The sequence below is a fragment of the Tetrao urogallus genome (assembly GCF_951394365.1).
Source record: "Tetrao urogallus genome assembly, chromosome: 1".
Taxonomy (NCBI): domain Eukaryota; kingdom Metazoa; phylum Chordata; class Aves; order Galliformes; family Phasianidae; genus Tetrao; species Tetrao urogallus.
The window spans coordinates 3,027,934-3,051,551 of record NC_136813.1 but is presented as its reverse complement, the minus strand read 5'-3'; the positions used below and the strand labels follow the sequence as shown (position 1 = coordinate 3,051,551).

At 40.5% G+C, this 23,618-nt stretch overlaps 1 protein-coding gene across 1 annotated transcript in view; it reads right to left on the bottom strand.

Moving 5' to 3' along the window:
- ACER3 (alkaline ceramidase 3) overlaps positions 1–23,618 on the bottom strand; it is a gene marked incomplete at both ends in the record, with an annotated part of 49,671 nt that overhangs the window by 8,787 nt on the left and 17,266 nt on the right. Inside the window, 5 exons of the mRNA XM_079538638.1 lie at positions 8,868–8,903; positions 10,470–10,551; positions 12,192–12,244; positions 16,215–16,267; positions 22,758–22,868. Of these exons, the coding sequence (XP_079394764.1) occupies positions 8,868–8,903; positions 10,470–10,551; positions 12,192–12,244; positions 16,215–16,267; positions 22,758–22,868 (335 nt within the window). The remainder of the gene's footprint in view (positions 1–8,867; positions 8,904–10,469; positions 10,552–12,191; positions 12,245–16,214; positions 16,268–22,757; positions 22,869–23,618) is intronic.

Here is a 23,618-nt window from a genome sequence, read left to right as displayed (position 1 = left end):
CTGTTTCGTTTCTTTGAATTAGAAAGCAAACACTAGATGGCACTCAGTAAACACCTTGGCTTCAAAACAGTAACTCACTCCCATTACTTGTTCTGTAACTGTAAATTTTAACCCCTGCTTGCATAAGCATCAGTTGAAAACACACTTGAAATTTATACTTCCTTCACGTATGTTTAATATTTTTTCTGAAGGCAAACACTTCAAGAGTCTATGCACTGTGCCCACACTGAGCACCAGCATGAAAAAAACTTTCCAGGGAGCATTTGAAATCATCTATTCCCAAATTGCTAGGATTCATTCTACATATACAGAGAAAAGGCTGCATGCTCTGAGAAGTCCCATGAGCAACATCTGTCTCACTGTAAGCTCAATGAAGTTGAATGTAATGGACTGACAAATAAAAGGTCAAAGTACTCATTTCTTTCCTGCCTCATGATCTTCAAATCACTCTCCATTTCTTCCTCCACAGCCTTAGGATTCACATGATACCACCTCCAAGACAATACGGATTAACAAAGTGAAGCAATGGAGTGTGCCACGCCTGAGCAGTGGTGCAGAAGCCAATGCAGCACAGAGGATTTTCAGACACCAGCGGCATCACTTTACTGCGATAAAAACCCACTAAACCTAGCAGAACAGTTGATTTACATACCAGCGTCTTCACCACATTCTGTCAACCTCACCACTTTCCTTCTTTTAGACTACACTGTCTTCAAGGCTCTGCCATAACTGGAGCATTCAACTATTAATATCCCACAAGCACACGCACGCAGCCATTCACCTGACACAAAACAGACTGCTGTAACAGCATTTAATAAAACCTACCGTTCAGAAATCCATAAAGACCACCTTCCAAACTCACTTTAGCTTTAATGATGAGGTTAGTAGCACATACTGTATTATCAGTGCATACATTCAGAACACGACAGACAATGGATTCTTTGTGTTTGACAACAGACAGAAGTTCCAATATTGACTATGTAAAGCCATTCAGCTCAGCAGCTCTCTATTTGGATTCAGCATGAGATAAATTCAGTAACTACACTATTGCTACGTGCATACTGCTCTGTAAACAAAGCAAAACTATTTGGAAAAGCTAATTTGTTCTGGCTTGTACTTTTACACAAAACTGTAAACTAATTCCCCTGTTGGAGTGCAGCACATAAATCAGAGAATCTGCTAGATATGGCCCTGGTATTGAGTGCTGATCAGTGCCATCTGAAGTTGGAAAGGGGATGTGGTGTTGGGACTGCTCACTGCTGAGTGCTCCATGCGCTGCTGCAATTCCCCATTGCTAGGAGTTTGCCTCTCCATCACAATGACAAATACAAACACAGTTAAATCATAAAATGGCCAGGGTTGGAAGGGACCTCAAAGATCATGAGTGTCCAATCCTGCTGCCACATGCAGGGCCACTAACCTCCACATTTAATACTAGACCAGGCTGTCCAGGGCCCCATCCAACCTGGCCTTGAACACCTCCAGGGATGGACAGGGCATCACCACAGCCTCTCTGGGCAGCCTGTTCCAGCACCTCACCACTCTCTCTGTAAAGAATTTTGCCCTGACATCCAACCTAAATTTTCCTTCCCTCAACTTCAAACCCTTTCCCCTTGTCCTGCTGTTGTCTACCCTTCCAAAGAGTTGATTCCTCTCCTGTTTGTAGGCTCCCTTGGGGTACTGAAAGGCTGCAATGAGGTCACCCTGCAGCCTTCTTTTCTCTAGACTGAACGAGCCCAGCTCCCTCAGCCTGTCTTCACAGGGGAGGTGCTCCAGTCCCCTGATCATCTTTGTGGCCCTTCTCTTGACCCTCTCCAACAGCTCCCTGTCTGTCTTGTGCTGGGGGCTCCAGATCTGGGCACAGTACTGCAGATGGGGCCTCACAAGAGCAGAGTAGAGGGGGACAATCACCTCCCTGTCCCTGCTGGCCACCGCTCTTCTGATGGAGCCCACGATACCATTTGCTTTCCAAGCTACAATAGCACAGTGCTCTTGAATAGCATCTTACTCACTTCAAAGCACTTTTGCTTTCCTAACCAAATCTAGTAATTTATTCTAAGAGGAAGAAGAAGCTCCTGGGAAGGCTCCTTGGCCTGACCTCATTTCCTTGTGGTTCTCACCTACAATCTGCATTGACAAAACACAGTTCTGCAGCATGGTTACAGAAAAAAATAACATGTGAAGTGAGAGACTTTTACCAATCTGCTTAAGAGAATCATAACCATTAAGGCTGGAAAAGATCGTCTAGTCCAACTGAACGACCTTCAAGCTTTTTCTATGTAACTTCTCTTAGTTCCTTCATACAAGAAAGCAATAAATAGTGCTAGATTAAGTCCACAGAAATACAGTTTAGAGCCAGCCTAAAGCCAATGTAAAACACTGGCTATAAACACTATTTTTGCAGCTCCTAAAAGCAGGTAAAAGGGAAAGCTCTGAAAAGTGTAGAGCCAGTGGCTCCGTATCTCTTAAAGGCTTGTGGAAGGGGACAGGCTTAATGTAGGAAGGAAAAAAGGAACCTTGCAACGACTATAAAGAAAAACTTGTGCACAGCTGACACTACAATTTCTTTCCTTTTGCACTCTCCCACACAAATAGGTTGTAAGCAGTAAAACACAACATTCAATGCTTAAAAGCCCATGAAAGACTGGAACAACAGTGTTCTGCTCTGTGTGCTCCAATCCTTCTCTTCACACCACAGACAAACATCCAGGAGGTGTTGCTACGATATGCACGTCTTATGACAGCTTTTGCTTACTAGGTATCTATAAACAGTGCAGCATAAATTAGTTTATACTTTTGGGAGCAGTGTTTACTTTTATTCCTCTACCACCCATGGATTTACTATTTTAAATATGCCAAAAAAGTATCTCGGGTATTATCTGCCCCCCCAAGGGATACAGTACAAAATAAAATAAAAAAATATCTACTGTAATTCAAGTCTATTCAAATTTCTCAACTCCTTCAGTTCCCTTTTTTTGTTGTTCTTTAATGTATCACTTCAGTGACACTGGAACACCCAAGCAAGCTTTGTGCAATTCTGCCTTACAGTGCCTTTAAATTGTAAGCAAAAGAACACCTCACTACAATTTAAACAAGAGAAAGCAGTAGAACCTTTTCTTCTGTTATCCGTTAACAGTTTCCCCTCTACTGGAACAGGTTGCCCAAGGAGGCTGTGGATGCCCCATCCCTGCAGGCATTCAAGGCCAGGCTGCATGTGGTTCTGGGCAGCCTGGTCTGCTGGTTGGTGACCCTGCACATAGCAGGGGGGTTGGAACTGGATGAGCACTGTGGTCCTTCTCAACACAAGCCATTCTATGATTCTATGATATGATTATTTCAGCTTCCACACCCATCTTTCCAATGGGGAAAAACTCAAAGTCTTCTTCATACTGAGTATTACCTGGTGAAAAGGACATACAATGAAGAGCACGCTTCTCATTTACAAATAGGACCCAAGCATTCCAGCACTCAGTATTCAGCAGTGTTTCTGAGATGATGTAGAGTTTAGCAAATCAAACAGATTTGCTCTTGTGTACATCAGAAACAAGCTTTGTCCTCCACACCAGGAGAAATGTATAAAACTGGTTCTTCATCTACTTTCTAGTACAGAAAACCTGTTCTTCCCACTTGTATTTCTTCTGCTCCTAACCTCCAGTCCATTCTCTGCTAACAAATTCATCAGCCTCAAATATTCGTGCACACTTTGGGAATCGCATTTGCAGATTTGGGGATCATGGCACTACTTACCTATCAATATCCCAACCACCTATCAAGAAATATTACTTGAAGCTAGAAACCGTATTTGAGATTTACAGCAAAGGCACCAGACTTCTATGTATTCATGCATTTCTAGAAAAGACATCTGAGCAGAGGTGGAAAGGAAGGGCAATTCCTACAGTAACACTGAGTATCTGAGAACAGTCTTACCGCAGTTCAGCACTACATGTGGCACCAACAGCTCGTTACTGAGCCAAACCAGATTCACCAGGTTTGGTATTAATTACATCAACGTGACATGCAAGTTACTGCTGCTGCATGGTGCTGAGGAGCCTTCCAGAGCTCCTGGGACACGGTTTGCAGCAGTTTTTCTTGGTTTCCCCTTCAATGACTCATAGAGCTCATCCTTTGTAGATTCTGAACATCTTTCCATGCTCCCTAAGCTATTGTTAGGTACAGGTACTTGCCAGAGTGAAAGCTGTACTTGTTTTCTAGAAGTGAGGCCATGTAACTTAGAGTAAAATTTCACACAATTCATTTTATACTTGTTCTTTAGCAGGACAGTGCCTGAGTATGAAAAGCTCTGCGGTGAAAATATGCTCTGAAAAGGTCATTTTTAACAGATTGCTTGGCAACCTGAGCATGTAGAAAGCAGGAAACCACTGTGAGGTACAATATCATTAAGGCAAAAGGCTACAACTGGCTGCTGCCTTAGCAGGAAGGACTCTGGAGAGCTGCAGGGCTCTGTGTGTTGCTCACAGATATTCCCTAAAAAAATGGGAACCTGTAAGTCCAAATGTGTTATGCTGTGCCACAACACACTCTTCACTCAGTTTCAGGCTCCCATCTCAAGTTTCATATTAGCCTAAGCTATTCTTCTTTCTTCTTTCCATTTGTATGCTTAAAACACCACTGAAGGTAATTTTATTCATTTAAGCAAATGAAATATCTTTTCCTCTCACGCTCACTCCCTCCATCTAAAATCACCTTAACTTGAAAATCCAGTACACGTGGTTTACTTCTATCATTGCTGCAGAAAATTCACAGGTCATATTATTATGCCGTGATCAGCAAACACATCCACGCTTTCTTCTCCTTGAGTGATCTGTGCACAGCTTATGACAACAGTAGCTGGTATGTGCCCATCAGTTCTTCCATTCCGAGTCATTTCAGATCCCACTCCCTCTTTAGCAGTGTTAGTCCTCCTGGTCTCCCAGTTCACTCTTCATCCTCCTCTGTACTTAGTGATGTCTCCGAGATCTGTATCATCATAAATACCATCAGGATGTGACTCTTTTCCTGCTACAGGTCATTAAATAAAAACACTCCCATAACCAATCTGAGAAAGTCCAGACCAAGTCTGGCTTTCATCATCTCCCTTAGTCATTTTGCACTACTCACTCCCTTACCATATTTGCAATTCTCATACTGATCTCCTTCTCCAGCTTGCTCTGTTATTCATGGGAGAACATATCAACACTTTTGTAATGTCTATACAAAAGATTTTTAAACTGTTTCCTAATGTGGAAAAAACAGCTGTCAAAAAAAAGCTGTCAGGTTAGGCTTCATCTAACTTTCAGTTTACCTTTTAACTAACTCTGTTAGAAATTTGCTTCAAACTCCTGCAGCAGACGACTGTGCAAATAATAAAGGATTTTACATTTATTTCATTATCATGTAGCTTGGCCCACTCACTGAATGAAGATTTTGAGCCCTTCAGTTGTACAGCCAGCATCCCACACAGAGCAAGGACATAAATCTGGATGGAAAATGCTTTGCAGATGATAGCTTGCTAGGCCATAACATACTAGAAGGCCACCAGTGATACATAAGTCTAAAAATTTAACTGTTCAGGACATTCTTTCTGCTTAAAGGGTTGCCTTTAACTTGTCTGTGGACAATTCCATGCCTGCAACCAATCTTCCTTCATCTCTTTCCTTCCATAAGCACAAATATACACGTGGTACAAGCACGCAACAGGGATAAGCAGCTAATCTGATTTAAAGCTAACTCTGAACAGTTTTAACCTGTTCATTCCCCCATCAGACAGTAAATCGTTGTGCTGGCTGGGAGAGGAGAGGTCAATGATGCTGGCTTCAGAACATCTATAGAAATGGGACCTGTGCCTGTTTAGCATGGAAATTAGGTAAAACAATGCTTTAGCCGTAGAAATTTTGATATAAGCAGAACAATACAAGCCTGTAAAGACTAGTGCTATCTTGTTTGATTAATTGATGAAACAGAAAAAAAGAAAAGAAGCCTACAGATCAGTTTTTAAGTGTTTTCTCCTTCTAATGATGTGTAGTACCCAGCTAACTAAAATGCACATCTCATTCCTTCCATGGCTGAATCATTGAGACCCTTGCACACCTGTAGTATATCTGAATGGAGAATAAGAAGTTGGTCTCTAGTGCCACGGTACCATGAGAAACAAACTGAATTCCCTTCATGCCCTGCTGGCAATATGCAATTAATGAGCACAAGTTGGGAAGTAAAGTGGAAAGGAATTCACTGAGAACTGAAGCTTGGATCCCGTCAACTGAATATAATGGAATCCTCTCCCATTCTTCAGAGGATTATAGAATGGCTTGGGTTGAAAGGGACCTCAAGGATCATGAAGCTCCAACCCTCCTGCCGCAGGCAGGGCCACCAACCTCCACATTTCATAGCAGCCCAGGGCCCCATCCAACCTGGCCTTGAACACCTCCAAGGATGGATGGAGCATTCGCAGCCTCTCTGGGCAGCTGTTCCAGCACCTCACCACTCTCTACTCTGAGTAAAGAGCTTCCCCTGATATCCAACCTAAATCTTCTCTTCTTCAGCTTAAAACCATTTCCCCTTGCACTGCTATTATCTGCCCTTTCAAAGAGTCCTGTTGCTCTTCATTTAGAGGAAAAAACACACCGTAACAATGAACAATACCAAGGTGTCCACGGGATTATTCTCCTTTCTGCAAGGTTGGCAAATGATGATGACCACAAATAGAGGAATCAAATGCTGTTTTAAGTCCTAACGCTGCTCCCTCATACAGCTTGGGACTGAGAGTATAGGCTACAATATGAGGTACAAACAAATTTAATACTTAACCTTCAAGACTATACAACTCATTCAGCTGGAAAATACCTACTGTAATTATGCAGAGGACAAGAATTAAGAAAATAACCTTGCTTAGCTGTGAGTCAGAGTAATGTTTCCTCCAGATTTACAACATATTTGGCACAGATTATGAAAAAAAAATGTCTGCAGTACTTCAGACTTTGGTATTTGGCCATAACAGTATGTTCTGCATAAAAATCAATTTGGAAAGAGTTATAAAAGTTCAACACTTATACTGGCCTAAATCTTTTCTACATTGATTCTTCATGTATAAGTTATTACAGGGTATTCATACACAGAACCAAACAGAAACCAGTTGCAAAAAATTAGTGCTTTGGGGCAGCATGTTAAAGTTTCCCTGTTCCTCTTTCCAGACAAGTCGTAATATTTATCTTAATATCTGTCATATGGAACTATATCTAAGTGAACACTCCAAACTGAGCTACAATGAAGCTGTGATATACTTATTGCAGTAAATGTAGGTTGAGTAGGAAATTAGAGAAATAAAACAGTCCAACATCAGTAGTAGATTCTGCTATTGTAAAAAAATATATATATTTAAAATCTCTTCATTCAAAGCTAGTTACAGTCAGCTCAGTAAAAGTATCAGAAACTGCAATTTTCACCCTGCCTAATATCTTCCTGACAAAAAGAAAACCAGGATGGTAAAATGGAGTTTAATAAACAGGGTAAAAAACACCTGCAAGTCTTTTTTTATCTACAGGTAGTGTTAACAATTCCTCTTTCCAAGACAGATCATTTGGAGCAATTGAGAATTTACTTTATTCTCCAGCACTCTACTAATCCAGCAACAGGAAGCATGCATCGTTTTTATGACTGCTGATGAAGCACGCACCATTTGACAAGTGACAGCACTACCAATTTCTGAAATTAAGGCTTTAAAGCTCTATCCCGCAAAGAGCTCCGTGATTTTGCTCGGCAATTTTTCTGCTGTTATCCTTAATAAAAAAAAAAGTCATAAAAGAAGGAAAGCTACACATGGCATAGACAAGCAAGCACGACTTCTAAAGTCCTTTGAATGGCCAAGCAATGCACGTCCTAACCTGACACCAGCAGATGCACTTTAATAATTTTGGACAGTGTAGCAACAAAAGAGCCTGTACCAAATGTTTTATTAAGTCTGTACAACCAGAGAGTCGTAGAATCATAGAATGGTTTGGGTTCTAAGGGACCTTGAAGATCATCTAGTTCCAACCCCCTGCTATATGCAGGGATATCGCCCCCCAGATCAGGTTGCTCACAGCCCCATCCAGCCTGGCCTTGAGTGCTTTGAGGGAGAGGACATCCACAACCTCACTGGGCAACCTGTGCCAGTGTCTCACCACCCTCACAGTAAAGCATTTTATTCCTAATATCTATTACACATCTACCCTCTTCCAGTTTAAAATCATTTTCCCTCATCTTGCTGCTACTTGGCCTCATAAAAAGTTCCTCCCCAGCTCTCCTGTAGGCCCCTTCACGTTCTGGAAAGCTGCTATAAGGTTTCCTTGGAGCCTTCTTTTCTCCAGGCTGCAGGGCACCAGCTCTCTCAGCCCATCAATAGCAGACGGGACAGAATCAATAGCAACAAGGTCACTGCATAGCCCTGTAAATATTCTCCATTTAAACACAGCTTGAATTAATACAAATTAAAATTGAATAGTTAAAAAAAGAAAGTTGATATTGAAAAAGGAAGAAAAGACCACGGGGCTAAACTGCCTATGCCATGTTGCAGTTTCACAGCAGCCAGTAATAAGAATAAAGCAGATCAGGACTCATTAAGGCCTTCCTCTTGTTACGTTTATTACACTGATGAAGAAACATGTAGGCTACTAGGTCAAATACTAAAACAACAGGTATCAAACCTACCAGTTTTTCAGGTCATCAAGAAACAGGATGGCAATGGGACAGGCAGCAGTGCTGCCTAAAGACTATGTAAAAAGCAAATGGTGTTTACCTTCCATTCTTCCTTCCAGCTGTAGCACCCTACATGACATTCCACTAAAATAACATGGTTTAAACAAAACCAGCTTCTCCAACAGAGCAAGGCTTACCTGATGGAACACAGGCTGTTTCAATTTTAAGTAAACCTGCAAAGATTAAAAAGAGATAGATAAGTTGCAACAGAGAACAACCATAACATTACTGATTTAAATTACTGATTAAACAGCCAAGGCTTGTTTGTTAGAATAAAAATGAGGGCCTACCCATATACCATTAAAGCTGATTAAACATTTGAAGTTTCGTCTGGCAAAACCTGGGGTTTCTTCAATCCATTTTAAACTGTGGAGTTATTTTGGAACATTTGGAAGCACAAACAGACATATTAACATCTAAGACCTCCTCTCATTTAACAGACTTATAACACACAAAAACAATTAAAATACAGAAATTGCCAGGCACATTGCAGATAAGCATTGCAAGAAGATGATGTACTTTGCTTTGATTTGTGATTGAACGAATGTTTTTGACAATAACATTCCAGTTCTTTTTACCAAAAGCCAGTAGTTAATAGACATGTTGGTCACACAGTTCATTTATGCTCTGTTTTTGGAGACAGAAAGGCAACGTGCCCTAGGCATAACTTGCCACAAGTGTAAAGAAAAGAAAGCTTAGGAGGTGTAAAAGAGAAGTCTTTTAAAGGAAAAAGACCTGCATCACTATTTTAATACAATAACCTTTATCAAAAATAAAGAAAGAGGTTCCATCTGTGGCTGACAGCCTGTGCAAAAGTCATTTTGTTCGAGCAGGTAGCTGTTTGCATTGAGAAGGGAATCAAGTTAGAAGAAATGAAACTGTGTTGAATCTCATTTCTTAATCAGCAATGCTCCTTTCTGTTTGGGCTGTTGTTTCAAAACACCCCTCAATACAACAGTCCATTACAGTTCATTTCTTACAGCCTGATAAACAGGATTATTGCCACTTTTGTCAAAGAGCTTTCCTCAGGGACCTAAAAGGAATCATAGAATCATAAAATGGCCAGGGTTGGAAGGGACCTCAAGGATCACGAAGCTCCGACCTCCCCTGCCACAGGCAGAGCCACAAACCTCCACATTTAGTCCTAGACCAGGCTGCCCAGGGCCCCATCCAACCTGGCCTTGAAGAACTCCAGGGATGGATGGGGCATCCACAGCCTCTCTGAGCAGCTGTTCCAGCACCTCACCACTCCCTCTGTAAAGAATTTCACCCTGACATCCAACCTAAATCTTTCCTCCCCCGACTTCAAACCATTTCCCCATTCCCCCAGTTATCAACCCTTCCAAAGAGTTGATTCCCCTCCTGTTTGTAGGCTCCCTTTGGGTACTGAAAGGCTGCAGTGAGGTCACCCCACAGCCTTCTTTTCTCCAGGTTGAACGAGCCCAGCTCCCTCAGCCCGTCTTCATAGGGGAGGTGCTTCAGCCCTGTAAAAGGACTCCTCAGTCCTAAAAGGATTGTTTTCGTCACATTCTTATTCTAGCAATTGGATTACTGCGTTGTTTCCTCTTCGTTTATTCTGTATAGTAGCTTAGAGAGAGAGGTTTCAGTTTACTAAGGCCAGTATGTAATCTTCCCACAACAGTCATTCTTCACTGGCAGTGGGAGTGACTCAGGATTGCTGTGGGACAGGAGGCTGCCAACATGCAGGTGAAAATGAGGTATCAGAAAAAGTTACTTACTATGCTGACTATGAAGCTGTATGTTATTAAAATGAAAAGCATTGGATAATTGACTGTGTTCTTGTACTTGAAACATTCGTACCTGGAACAGAACATAAAGGAGAGAGATAACATTTGTCACTTACCACATAAAGGATGTATTTTTCAAAAACAAACAAGCAAAAAACCCAACAGTAAGCTTGTACATGTACTGAAAATAAACCATTCAGTGGAACAAATTGAGAAAGCATAAACATTTTTCAAAGGTGCTTAAGGGGTGATGGGTGACAAATTAGAAATGAGTTTGAAATGCAATGCAAGTGCCCCAAAGCATTACGTCTGTAATAGCTAAAGTCAGTGTGGGAAAGGATCCACCTTACAAAACAGTGGACTCTTCAGTTCATAAGCTTTTGGAAAAGATACCAGCATGGATTAAAAAAAAAAAAAAGTGTAGAAATATCTGAAATATAATCTGTGAGGCAGCACAATATGTTACACTGCAAAATGCAATGCCAAAGTAATTGCATGGCCTGAGAGCCACTGGGTTTGAATGATGTGTGAGGGAGAATCCCATGCAGAACCACCCCAACTACCTCCAAGGAAACCAGAATGATTATTAAAGGCCTCCTGAACCAAGCATTAGCTCGTTCTTCACAGCATTTTAATTACTACCAACCAAACATAGAGTCTTGTTAGAGCTGGATGTGCAGTAACAGAGTTCAGTGCTTTTGAAGACGACAGCAACCACTGCACAGAATGAGCGTGATTATTTTTTCAATTGGCTTTCTAAAGCCTCTCCTTATCCTTTCTCCAATCACACTCAAATCAGACAAAATGAATGCAAAGGCAATTTCAAGGAGACAGGGAGCTACAATGGAAAACTGTAACAGAGACATTATTATTCTGCTCCTCAGTCTGTACAAATCATACTAATGTATGAATCACAAACTGATGGTAATTTCCACAAGATGCAGATTTAGTTCTATCTCAGCCCATCTCCACTGCAAGCTACTTGTACCCTTTACAAAAAAGATATCCAGTTTGCAAGTTGAATATTTGATCACACGTTCAAAAGCAACAAGACAATTAATTTCTGTCTGCAACGGGTCCTTCTAATCATTTAGATTTTCCAAGCAATGGAACAAACCGTATTCCATCCAGGCCTTGCAGCAACAGGCAAGAAAAATAACTTACTGTATCTTTACTAAATGCCACATTATTCCTGAAATTAAACAGTACAAACCATCCTGGCATAGCATTAAGCTGTCATGCATGTTCCAGGACATTCTTCATAAAATTTGCACTTGATGCCTTTTTTTGCTTTACTTTTCTAGATGAGTGGAAAGCAGGTTTAACCAGAAAACTGAAATCTGCATGTAAAGCCAGACTATGTCATAAAAACATAGCTGCAATTAATTGCCACGTTGATAATTTCATCGGTACTGCTGAAGTGATTTTCTTATGTCAGCTGTTTACATACCAAGTGCCACAGCTCTGGTTGGATGCAGTGCAACTCTTTAATGCTTTCCTGCTAAACACTAGGAAGACATCTCTAAAGTAGCAAAAACAAGGATTTAACTTGGTGCTCTATTGGCCAATCACAATGTTGTACTATTGGCAAAATTGAGATCTCATTGAAAGCCTCAATGTCAGCCTCTCTGTTGAGCTCCACATATGCCATATTATAAAATCTACTATTTCAAAAATATTCAGGAAAAAAGAAAACATTTAACAAATACTTACAGGCAGTAGACAAACACACAACAACTGTATATCATTGGCAGCTCATCCAACAGCTACAAAAAGCAGAGACATCAAAACATGTAAACTGCTTTTAACTTGTGTAAGTTAATTAAGGAAACAGAAGACTTAAGAAAATAGGACTTTTACATCATTTCGATTTCCCCTTCTCAAATGAACTTCAGTATGAGCCAGTATCAACTCCTATTCGACTACTGAAATGTTACTATATTAATAAGATAATTACACTGGATCTTTGGAATATTACATTACATTATAACCACATCACTTGGATCCTGCTCGATGCAGTCGCATTCTACCCAAGCTTCTACAATACTTTCTATACAAGCTGCTTCTATACAAACTTCAACAAACTGTAATGACATAATTGTTTCAGCATGTAAAATAAATCTTGAGGCCATTACGAAGCACCCTGAAATACGCTCAAAGGTTTACTTCCTAATTTTGGTAATTTCTGACACTGTTTTAATTCTGAGATGGCTTTTTCTGCTGATTTGTGGGCTTGTTTTTCATATTGTGACTGCCAAATAATGTCTTACTTTAAATATTTTTTTATTATTTTGGAGATCAGTGTTATTTCTCCACCTCAATTTCGATGGAATTAAAACAGTTGTAGGTGATTGCTCAATAACAGGTACACATACACTCTGAATTGTGATGTTTTTATCCAAGAGAGGAAAAGAAAAAGAAAGAAACTCACACAACTTTATAGCATTATTCTATCCTAAAATTGTTCTCAAAGACCACCACCACATTTCTGCTCGTAACACAATTAACTGATTTCCCAGTGAAGGACTGAAAAATCAGGAAAATGCAAAAGCAAGCGAATGCATCAGTGAAGGTCTACTGCTTCTGATCATGGATCAAATGCTAACACTGAGCCACCTTAGAACTGTTACTCCCACAACACAATGGACTTTTTCCTAAGAAAAACAAGAACCAGATGCAAAGCTGTTTTGATCTATTTCCTCCACCATGCTGAAAGTCGTCGATGGCCATTTTGGTACAGAAACTCCCTTCCCATTACTGGTAAAGGATAGTTAGCTAGTTCACAATCTTGTTTTTCTGTATGGCCAACCTGATTCTCCTCTGTTTGGGAGCACTGGTTGAATTGCAAAGGCAAAAAGCTTCTTTTAGTACTGAATATTTATATTGGAAAAAGTGAGCTAGTTCTTTACTGAAGATGAATTATCCAAGGCATGAACTATAAAGCTTTCCTTGGGTTTGGTCACAGAAACTTCAGGAATATTTCACAATACAGCTCAACAGATCTAAGTCACTGAAAGGGCAGGTCTTGCTCTTCTTCGAACGTACCGCTGGTGCCTCTCGAGCCAGCAGCCATGTTTGTCTGACCCATGGGAAGTCACTTCCAATAGGTGACCCAGCACACATCTGAGACTGCAGGAAGAAGGTTTTAATCCCTGAATTATAGGGCCAGGGATTGCAGTAGGTAGCACAAAGAAAGCATTAGCAACAGTGGGCAGATGAAGCCAACTTTGCCACCAGATGAGTTCATCATTGTTGTGATGTCTTAGGGAGAAAAAGAAAGAAGCAATAGCTAAATTCTAGTTGATAATAGTAGTTACTGTTAATTACAAGTTCAGTGATTCTTTCACCAAGCCTGAAAAGAATTTTCTGCAGGATTAATTCATTCATAGTTCGTTAAGAGCATGAGTGATTCAAGGTCTCATAAAAAGAGGGTAAAAAGAATGAGAAATACAATTTAGAAAATACTTGCACATTTGGACAGCTGCGTGTACTCCAAAGTTCATATGCTGGCTGCTTTTCAGGGACAAAACAATAACAGCAAAGAGACTCTCAAAAGATCCTACTTAGGATTTGCCTGCAGGAGACAATGGCTTTTGTCTCAAAAGAAATTCATCCTTCCCAAAATGCTGTGACAAGATACCTGAACACTGAAGGAACATGTATAGAAGGGAACTTTGTGAGCTGATTCAGCTGGTTAAAGAAGTATTTTGGATCCCGCAAACCATGGTTGAGCGAATAAAAATCAAAAAGTGGTTGCTTCAGAAAAAAAAACTCTCAGGAACTGCTTTTGAAAGCAAAGCTTTCACATTTCCCTTAATTAAAGCATGTGAATTGACCATTTACAGTATTAAGATTGAAACAAATGTCAAGAAATTCTCTTCAAACAGCTGTCAAGTGCTGACTTCGAATCATAACAAGAGAGAAATTGAACAAGAAAAGACTATTTACTAGTTGAAATGTTTCTTTTATGGTGATTCATCGCTTAGTAAGCAGAGTATTATGGGCCACTTGCAGATTTAGCTTGGCTGCCAAAATAATAAGTGTACTTTATCTCACATAAAGCCTTTTATTCCAGTGGGAAAAATGATGCAAGCCATTGCTGCTCCCCTCTCCTCTGCTTCTGTTCACCCTTTATACACCATGGTCTGCAGGACACTTTGTTGTTCTGACGCAACACCAGAGCTACATGATAACCAGCAAAGTCACATGGATTTAAAAATAAAAACAAAAACAACCACCCAGTATTTTTGAAGCCTGGATCATTTTTGTGTGGCCTTGCTCACCTGCAAGAAATAGAGACCAAGGGAACATCACGAAACTGCTACTGGGGTTCAGGTTGGATATGAGGAAAAGGTTCTTCATTGAGAGGGTGACAGGCCACAGGAACAGCCTCCCCAGGGCAGTGGTCATCACACTGAGCTTGCCAGAGTTCAAGAAGTATTTAGGCAAAGCCCCCAAGGCATATGTTCTGATTTTTGGGTGGAGCTATGTGGAGCCAGGAGTTGGACTTGATCCTTATGGATCCCTTCAAACGTGGGATATATGATTCTATGAAAGGGGATCTGAAAGTCTGGTTAGAAACAAGCAGCTGAAGGAAGAGAGATGAAAAGGTTTAAGTTTTCCCACTGAGATGGGATTAACTTGTATTAGCTATTAGTTGGGAGGGGGTGGGGTGATGGATCCAGAAAGAAACTTTTTCCATGCCAAAAAAAAAGAACAGCAAATAATTGTATGGTGGCAACAGAATGCTCCACTGTGACTTATCTCCAGCACATGCTACAAAATTGAAAATGAGCATCACAGAGGCAAGCATCACTACAGACTGTAATTTGGTTCAAATTCAAGACATCTAATTTTTGGTGTCTATCTACACAGTCTCAGGTCCCATTATGATTCAAGACTTGATTCAGTTGCCAAGGCACAGGCTATCTCAGATGCTCAGGGTCTCCACTGCACCCTCTCAAGGCTGGCAGAGACAATATGGGATCCAAGAGACCTGCACTCTTGAGGGATGGCACCTGGAGGCCAGACAGAACATTCACATGGTCTGAAAGGACACACACTTTTGTTTTGGTAGACTACGATTCAAGTTCAGACTACCAACATAGAATCTGTGTAAACACAGATTCCTAGCATAGAGCATAGGTTTCTTAATTTTGAACTGAATTTCATTTCATTCTTTGATATAAAGACAAATTTCCTTTGTTCTCTCAGACCTAAAACAGGACAAAGCTCTCTATGTCCCTTTAGAAAATGCGTAATACCAGGACAAATCCTTATGCCCAGTGCCTGATTGCTGAATACTTTCTGCTTGAGAATGAGACTCTACTATTGTTTCTCAGCAGACACTGACTGCAGTATTTGTGCTACAAGTACATCTAGATCAATAGAAAATATAATAGAAGACATTAAGCTAAAAAAGATGATACAGTGAATAACAGTAGTCTATATTGCTTGCTATTAAAACACAGCTACAGGAATTTTAAAGTACCAGTGAGTAAGAAGATAGTATGATTTCCAAACAAAGTGTCTTCTACAAAGTAAGCAATCGATTAGAGCTCTTATTTTAGGAGTATGTACATCTATTAGTGTAAAGCATCACGTGGAGTAAGACCCACATACGATAATATCTGAAGTACATTAACTCCTGTTACAGAAGTTTCATCTTGTCAAGAAATGGCAGCATGACTACATAGTGAGAAACACAATGAGTCACAGTGACTTATCAATACTTACTTGCATTTCATACTTCAGGGTCATGTGGAAGCACCAAGATCCCAATCCCACAGCTGAAAACACCAAAGCCATGGTTAGAATACAAGTCTATGCTGAAAACATTTTGGGTGCATTAACTTAAACACACAAAACTTACTGAAAAAAAAAAAAAAAGCCATGAGCATCCTGTCTTGGGGACAACTCAGTTTTCCATGGCTGCCCACTTTATATTGTCAATTTTTTTTCTTTGTGGGGGGAGGGAGGTTTCCCTGTCTCCTACTATCTAGTGTGATTTCACTTGAGATCAGGAGTGAAGGGAACCCAAAATGAATGGAACAGCATTACTGCAGCTTTCTTTTTAGAACATTAAGACTTAACTTTGTCAATCTTATAATGCAAAGCATCATTCTAACGTGGTTATCCTGAAAGTCAGCAATATTTCTGCTTATCATCTAGTTTAAAGGTAAATTTTACAAGTAGTTTTTGGCCAGTTACGGAGGCACAACTGTTACTAGAACTCAGAATCAGAAATTCAAAGTACACAAACAGAATCCATCAGTATTCATTCATTCTGTGAAATGTGAGCACCATCTCCTAGCTTCCTCCTGCAAGCTAATCCTTCCAGATGATCCATTTTATTTATTTGAAATACTTCGATTTCACAAGTAAATTCAGAATTCAATTTATGAGACGTATGCTTTGCTTATACCAAGTTCTTAGCAGTTAAACAAGGACAATGTTTCTTGTAAGTTAGATTTCATTATTTAGAGCAAAGCCAGTAGAGTATTTAATCTGTCATTCGCTGCTTTGGAATGTGAATAATTAAATACCCTCATTAAGCACCAGCTCATTTTTATTTTGGAAGAGTAACTACATTAATGTGATGTCCTGCCTTCCTTCAAGAAATGAAGCTTTACCTCATCCTCAGAGAAAGCCAACTATTTTGCACACTGGGTAGTGCTGCTGTGCAGCCTTTGCTGCAAGAATATAACCTTCTTTTCTGCACCCACCAGCTTGGCTTCACTGAGGCATACACAAACAGCACTTTTTATACAGTTTTCCCAAGGCAGTTGATAGACACGTCTGGAGATGTTTCTTTAGATGCTTTTATCCTGGAATTGTGATTATATGTACTCAACAAAATGAAATACCAAAGCTGTACTGAAACACAGAACTGTAACAGAGCTACACTGCCAAACTCTTCAAGTCCATATATATATGCACCCTGTAACTTACAATGGACTTCTGATTACATTGCTTGGCTTTTGAAAACTCCTTCTGAACAATAGGCAACCACTTCATGGGATTTTAATGAGAAATTCTCACAGCTGTATTTCTGCATATACAGAATAGATTATAACTATTAATCACTCTGCAGAAAAAGCACATTGAGATCGTAATTAAAACAGTGCCACCCATTACTGTGGCTGTCATGCTGATTTCAGTATCTTCATGATACAATCCATTAAAAATTGTAACTATTATTTTCGAGTATGAACAAAACCATTGCATAACAAATTGCTATTTGTTTTAAATTAACAAAACATGTTATTAGGTTTCTTTTTTGTTTGTGTTTGTTGTCATTTTTTAAATGTTATTGAGGCTATAAATCTCAATAGCTTGTTACTAAACACACTCCTCCCCTTCCTCCTGGAACATGATTAGAAGCAGTTATTTCAAGATTATCTTTCCCATTCAGTATCATCAAATGCCACAGGTAATACTGTTGCAAGTCATTAATCCCAGGACTATAATTAATTTCTAGAAACAGTTATCAAAATGCTGCTGTGTCTGTGTAGTGATCACACTGTTTCTTGTTCATTCAAGGCCAGGCTGGATGTGGCTCTGGGCAGCCTGGTCTGGTGGCTGGCGACCCTGCACATAGCAGGGAGTTGAAACTAGATGATCATCGTGGTCCTTTTCAACCCAGAACATTCTATGATTCTATGAATTTTTCAATAGTTTGAGGAAAAATTAGATCTGCCACATAAGCAGTGGCAATTCATGTTGATATAAGACTATCCATCAGCATTAAGAATTATTCTTTAATCATAAACCTAAAGCATCTACAGAAAAAGCAATATATTAGGATCACCTAGATGTGGCACGAATTTGAATTAAAATAAAGAACACTGTAAAGGGTGGGATGAAATTTAGCTCTAGTTGCTAACATCTTTATTTAGGTATTTACATATTTACTTGGTATCAAAGCTTCCACTAAAGACAACATCATTATAAGAGCAATTCAGCTGGCCAACTACAGCGTACCACAAACAGCCAAAGAATGAAAGATGAAAAAGCAGAATTAAATCAGTTATTTTTATGGAGTTGTTTTGTTTTCTACACTCAGTACTGGTTTCCCTCCTCCGCCTCAGACAAGAGTGACCTTGCCTACTCCCACCGTACAGCTCTACCAGTGAACTCCAGCACAGCTGGGCCAGTTCCCAGACACCATAATGCAAGTGTCTGTGCTAGAGAACGGTTAGAACAGTCTGTGGCATGAGCCTGGCCTGTTCCAACTAGCACTTTTCCCCAGCAGTTCCCAGCACAGTCCAGCAGCCAGAAGAGCCCCAAGCTCGTGCCCAATAGGATATTTGTATGCAGTCTCCCTCTTTTGGAGGCTGAGATAAACAGGCAGACCGTTCCACACTGCTTGGCTTCAGCATGCAGGAACGTTCCCAAGCACATCTGATTTACAAACACAGCCTCTGCAGCTTCTCTGTGGCTCTTAGATAAAAATAAGGGAATTAATTTGGGGTGAAGGGCTTCTAACAACTCTTATTGCAGATGCAGAGTTTCAGGGGAGACAGAAATACATATTTAAATCAAGACCCGTCTAGAACATAAAACATTTGGAAATCACATTTCCCCATAAGAAGAGGAAATGTCATGTGGTAAAACCCAATAAAATACCACAGCATCAAAATGAGCAACCAAAACCAACTGCTTCGAGGTAATGACACCCCGATCTCTTCTACCTGCTTGATGAGAAGCAAAATGCTAAAGCAATTGCTTAATAATAATCTTAGTAACTTCAGATTGACTGATAAATAGTTCTCACTAAAAATCTTATCCTTTTTCTATTGAGTTCATTGACAATATGCCCTTCGAGCTGACGCGCAGCAGAAACAAAGGCTGAGAACAGTGTGCTGCATCTCAAAACACTTGTTGTAAAGTGCAACCCAGTTTTGGCACCAGTATGAACAAGGAATTTATTTAAATAGTTATTCAGAAATCCCCATTCTTGTCAAGCCAAGTTGGGATCTTAGCACGTATGTGAAATGAACAGTCCTCCCCTAATTCAACATGCACTGGGTTCAAAGAGGAAATAGATGTCAGCAGCAGAAATTGTAGGGTATAAAGTAAAGCACTGAACACAGCGTGGTGAAACAAAGGACCTGACAATCAGCTGAATGTCTGGAAGCATCCAAAAGGAGCAGCTGATCTGGATCGAAATAACGTCTAGAAACAACACTTACATTCTCAAATGCTAACAGATTTCATTTCAACGTCCGCTTTGACAGCTGTCTATTAGCTTCTTGTAAAATATCAGTAATGATTCAACACAACTAACTAAAGTGCCCCCTCCCACCCCCATATCTTCAGAGCAGAACTGTGAAAGACTTTCTACTTTGACAAAACAACCCATTGACAGCAGAGCTCCTAACTGGTGGTGTTTTCAATGAAGCCTCAAGTGAAACCAGCACTTCTGTGTTACATTCAACGCTCCTTTATGGATTAAGTCTATATTTGTGATAAATTAGTGACAGAATGAAATCTGTTCATAAATAAAACCATTTTCAGGAAAAGTGCTCTCTGGCACTTTCTAACACAAAGACATTTCTGTACACCTACTCTCTCTGTGTCAGTATGTTTTTCATTCAGTCACATGCGGAGATAGAATGCCAATGTTCCTGGCACATTTCAACTGCATTTAAAATTCTGCTTCTCTTCTCATTTGCTGCTTTTTTTCTTCTGTAGTAGAACAGATGTTAAGAGGCTTGTGATTCCACACCATTCTGCTCTTGTTTTTCCACCAAGAAGTGATAAAGCTGTCTACGTTCTTTCACATCTCACAACTGCTACAAAACAGCCCAGCATTATGAATAGTGAAATGGAGACAAAACAGAAGAGAAACATACTGGGTCACACACAATGACCTGTAATGTGAGGTTCTAACATAAGAAATGAAAGTCGAGTCATGCAAGCATTATCACTGCAGACAGCATTCAAAGACTTCTTCTCCCCAGTCACAGATGAGCCCAGCTGGAAGTCAGGACTGCCCTGCAGCAATGCTGCCAAGTATGCAGGCTGAGTTCCCCTTCATGAACACCAGAAACAGCAAGAAAATGGAAGTCTATGGTGTTTATTATGAAAGAAGACAGACTCTTTTACCACGTTAACTGGTATATGATAAATGCCAGTTCAGAGCTGGAAATCCCTCTAGCAGTCTTGGAGTGACATGCTGATGTTCTGGTCAAACAATGGCACAATTTGTCCATCATGAAGCAGCTACAATATATAGCAAATAGTGAGTCTCAATGCAGTTTGACCATTTTTCAGTTTAGAAGGAATCTTTTAGAAGGAACTAATCTTTCAGGATACTTTGATTCAAAAACAAGGGAAGAGACAACTTTAGCAAAGCTGAAGGAAGGGAAGCCACCCAGGGAGACCTGGACAGGTTTGAAATGTGGACCTGTGGGATTCAAATAGGGTTTAGCAAAGCTAAGTGCAGGGTGCTGCACTTGGGTCCAGGCAATCTCAGGTATGTGCATGGACTGGGAAAAGAACTCACTGAGAGCAGCCCTGTGGAGAAGGACTTAAGGGTGTTGGTAAAGCTGGATATGAGCCAGCAGTGTGTGCCTGCAGCCAAGAAGGCCATCAGTATCCTGGGCTGCATCAACTGAGGGGTAGCAGCAGGGTGAGGGAGGGGATTGTCCCTCTCTGCCCTTGTGAGGCCCCATCTGAAGTACTGCATCCAGGTCTGGGGCCTCTATCACAAGGAGAATGCAGGGCTGTTAGGAGTGGGTCCAGAGCAGGGCCATGAAGGTGCTCAGAGGGCTGAAGCGCCTCTCCTATGAAGAAAGGCTGAGGGAATTATGCTCGTTCAGCCTGGAGAAGACAAGACTTTGAGGAGACTTCAGTGTGGCCTTCCAGTACACAAAGGGAGCTTGTACAAACAGGGAGGAAACTGACTTCTTACGCTGTTTGATACCAATGGGACAAGGAGTAATGGTTTTAAAGTAAAATGGGGGAGATTTAGATTAGATGGTAGGAAAAAATTCTTTACTCGGAGTGCGGTAAGGCCCTGGCACTGCTGCCCAGAAAGATGTGGGGGCCCCATCCCTGAAGATACTCAAGGCCAGGCTGGATGAAACCCTGGGCAGCCTGAGCTGGTGGGGGCAACAAGCCCATGGCAGTGGCTAAAACTCAATGATCAGTAAGGTCCCTTTCAAACCAAGTTATTCTATGATTCAAATGCTTACACACACTTGTTTTCTCTCTGGCCTTCAGAAGCTCCTTCCAAAGTATTTTAAACTGAGACAAAAAATTACTTGATTTTTACTCAAAACTCTAGAACACCTCCATATGGCTATTTGGAAAGTTCTCAGGAGCTTCCACGGCTGCCTATATTTCACACATATTAGCAAAGCTGAACTAGGTCTCCAAGTAGCTGAAAAACCCTGAGTTGTACCTTGTGCATGTAACAGCTTCATTGGCATCACAAATACACTTAGCATATGGTTGTCTGCTTTCTGACAATATTTATCTAAATACATATGCATGCCAGTTTTAAATGTAACATTTGCAATAAACAGGTGTCTTAGCACTGAGAAGAGTGGGAAAGTCAGCCTCCCCAGAGAAGGGAGCTACAGCAAACAGATTTGTGAAATCCAGAGACCCTATTGCCAAGTCTGAATGGTCTTAACATCTTTTCTCAGAAGTAATGCGATTAGTAGCTACATAACTGAAAACTTAAAGGAATACGTTTATTTTCTGTATTTTGTTATTACAGGAAGAAACAGACTGCAGTGAAGTCCACTGATACACCAAGGTCTCTTATTTTCTCTTCCGCCCCTGCAGAACTTCCCAAATACAACAGCAGTTAGGTTGTTGGGGCCAAACAAGAATTGAAAGCCAATTCCAACTCATGAAAGAGTGCTCTTTCAATTCCTCTAAAATCTTGCCTGTTTCTATGGAATACAAATACTATTTAAAAAGAACAAAAAGCACACTAATATGCCATTAAGCTTTTGAAAATAGCACCACAAAAGAGGCCTTCCGCATGAAAACCTCACAGAGTTATTTAATACACCCTAATTTCATGCTCTTGGTTGCGGTTGGACTCAATGATCTTTAAGGTCTTTCCCAACCTTAGCAATTCTATGACTCTATGATTCTAAACAGTATTTTCCTGTAAACATAAACCTCAATGTGGTTGAGCTGTTATAGTTTCACACACAGTATTTGGATTCCACGACTTGGTTTATTAATACTTGGATATTGTTCACTGTTCTTTTCTTATAAAGGCAGCCAGAAGCACAAATGAACATTTACACATACCTGTAAGACATAAATATGCAGCTAAATACCGCTTTTCAAGGCCATCTTTATAGGTCCGAATCGCACCATAGATTGGAGGTAGAATGAAAATCAGGTTACTCACTGTGTTCCCTGTAGGACAGAAGCAAAAGCAGGGATTTAGCACTGGATACTACACACTTTCAATATACAAAGCTGCTTCAACAGTTGTCACCCAGGAAGCTGCATCTTTTTGAAACTGTCTTCTGCTTAAACATAACACACACAGTTAAATTCTGGCGCAGCATAGTTAACCATTTGAAGACTGTTTTCACTCTGTTGCCACTTTCCATAGTAAGAGAATACTAAATTAGCTGAAAAGGTTGGCTTAGATGATGACAGGGTTCCTTGATTGCATGGAACATGAATTCAAACCCATTCCTTCAGGAGATAAAGCCAGGTATTCTACGAGCTGTTTGTTTTCTCTTCTGCCCTCACAGTTCTCCCCATTATGCTCCCTTCTGATCCTTAAGGTCATTGAGTACTCATTCCTAAATAAACAAGTTCAATCTCTACTATTTGTGTGCAATCACTACATCACAAATCACAACACAATCAAAGATTGCAAGAAGGTTCGAAAAGGAACAGCAAAGAGTTAAGAGCAAGAGGGTATGAATAAGAATAGCAAAAAAGTTAGAAGCCACTAACAATCAGCATGACAGGCAACTGTCAAAGCTTAGCAAAAGCTGGAGCTTCAGCAAGACATTGCTGCTCTCCATCCCTCCTGCTGAAGCTGGGATGCAACACAAAGGAATGACACATGTGCTGCAGAGATCAGAGACAGCATGAACAAGCACAGAGCCCAGCTCTCATACCAGGGGGCAGGACAGCCTTTCCAGCACT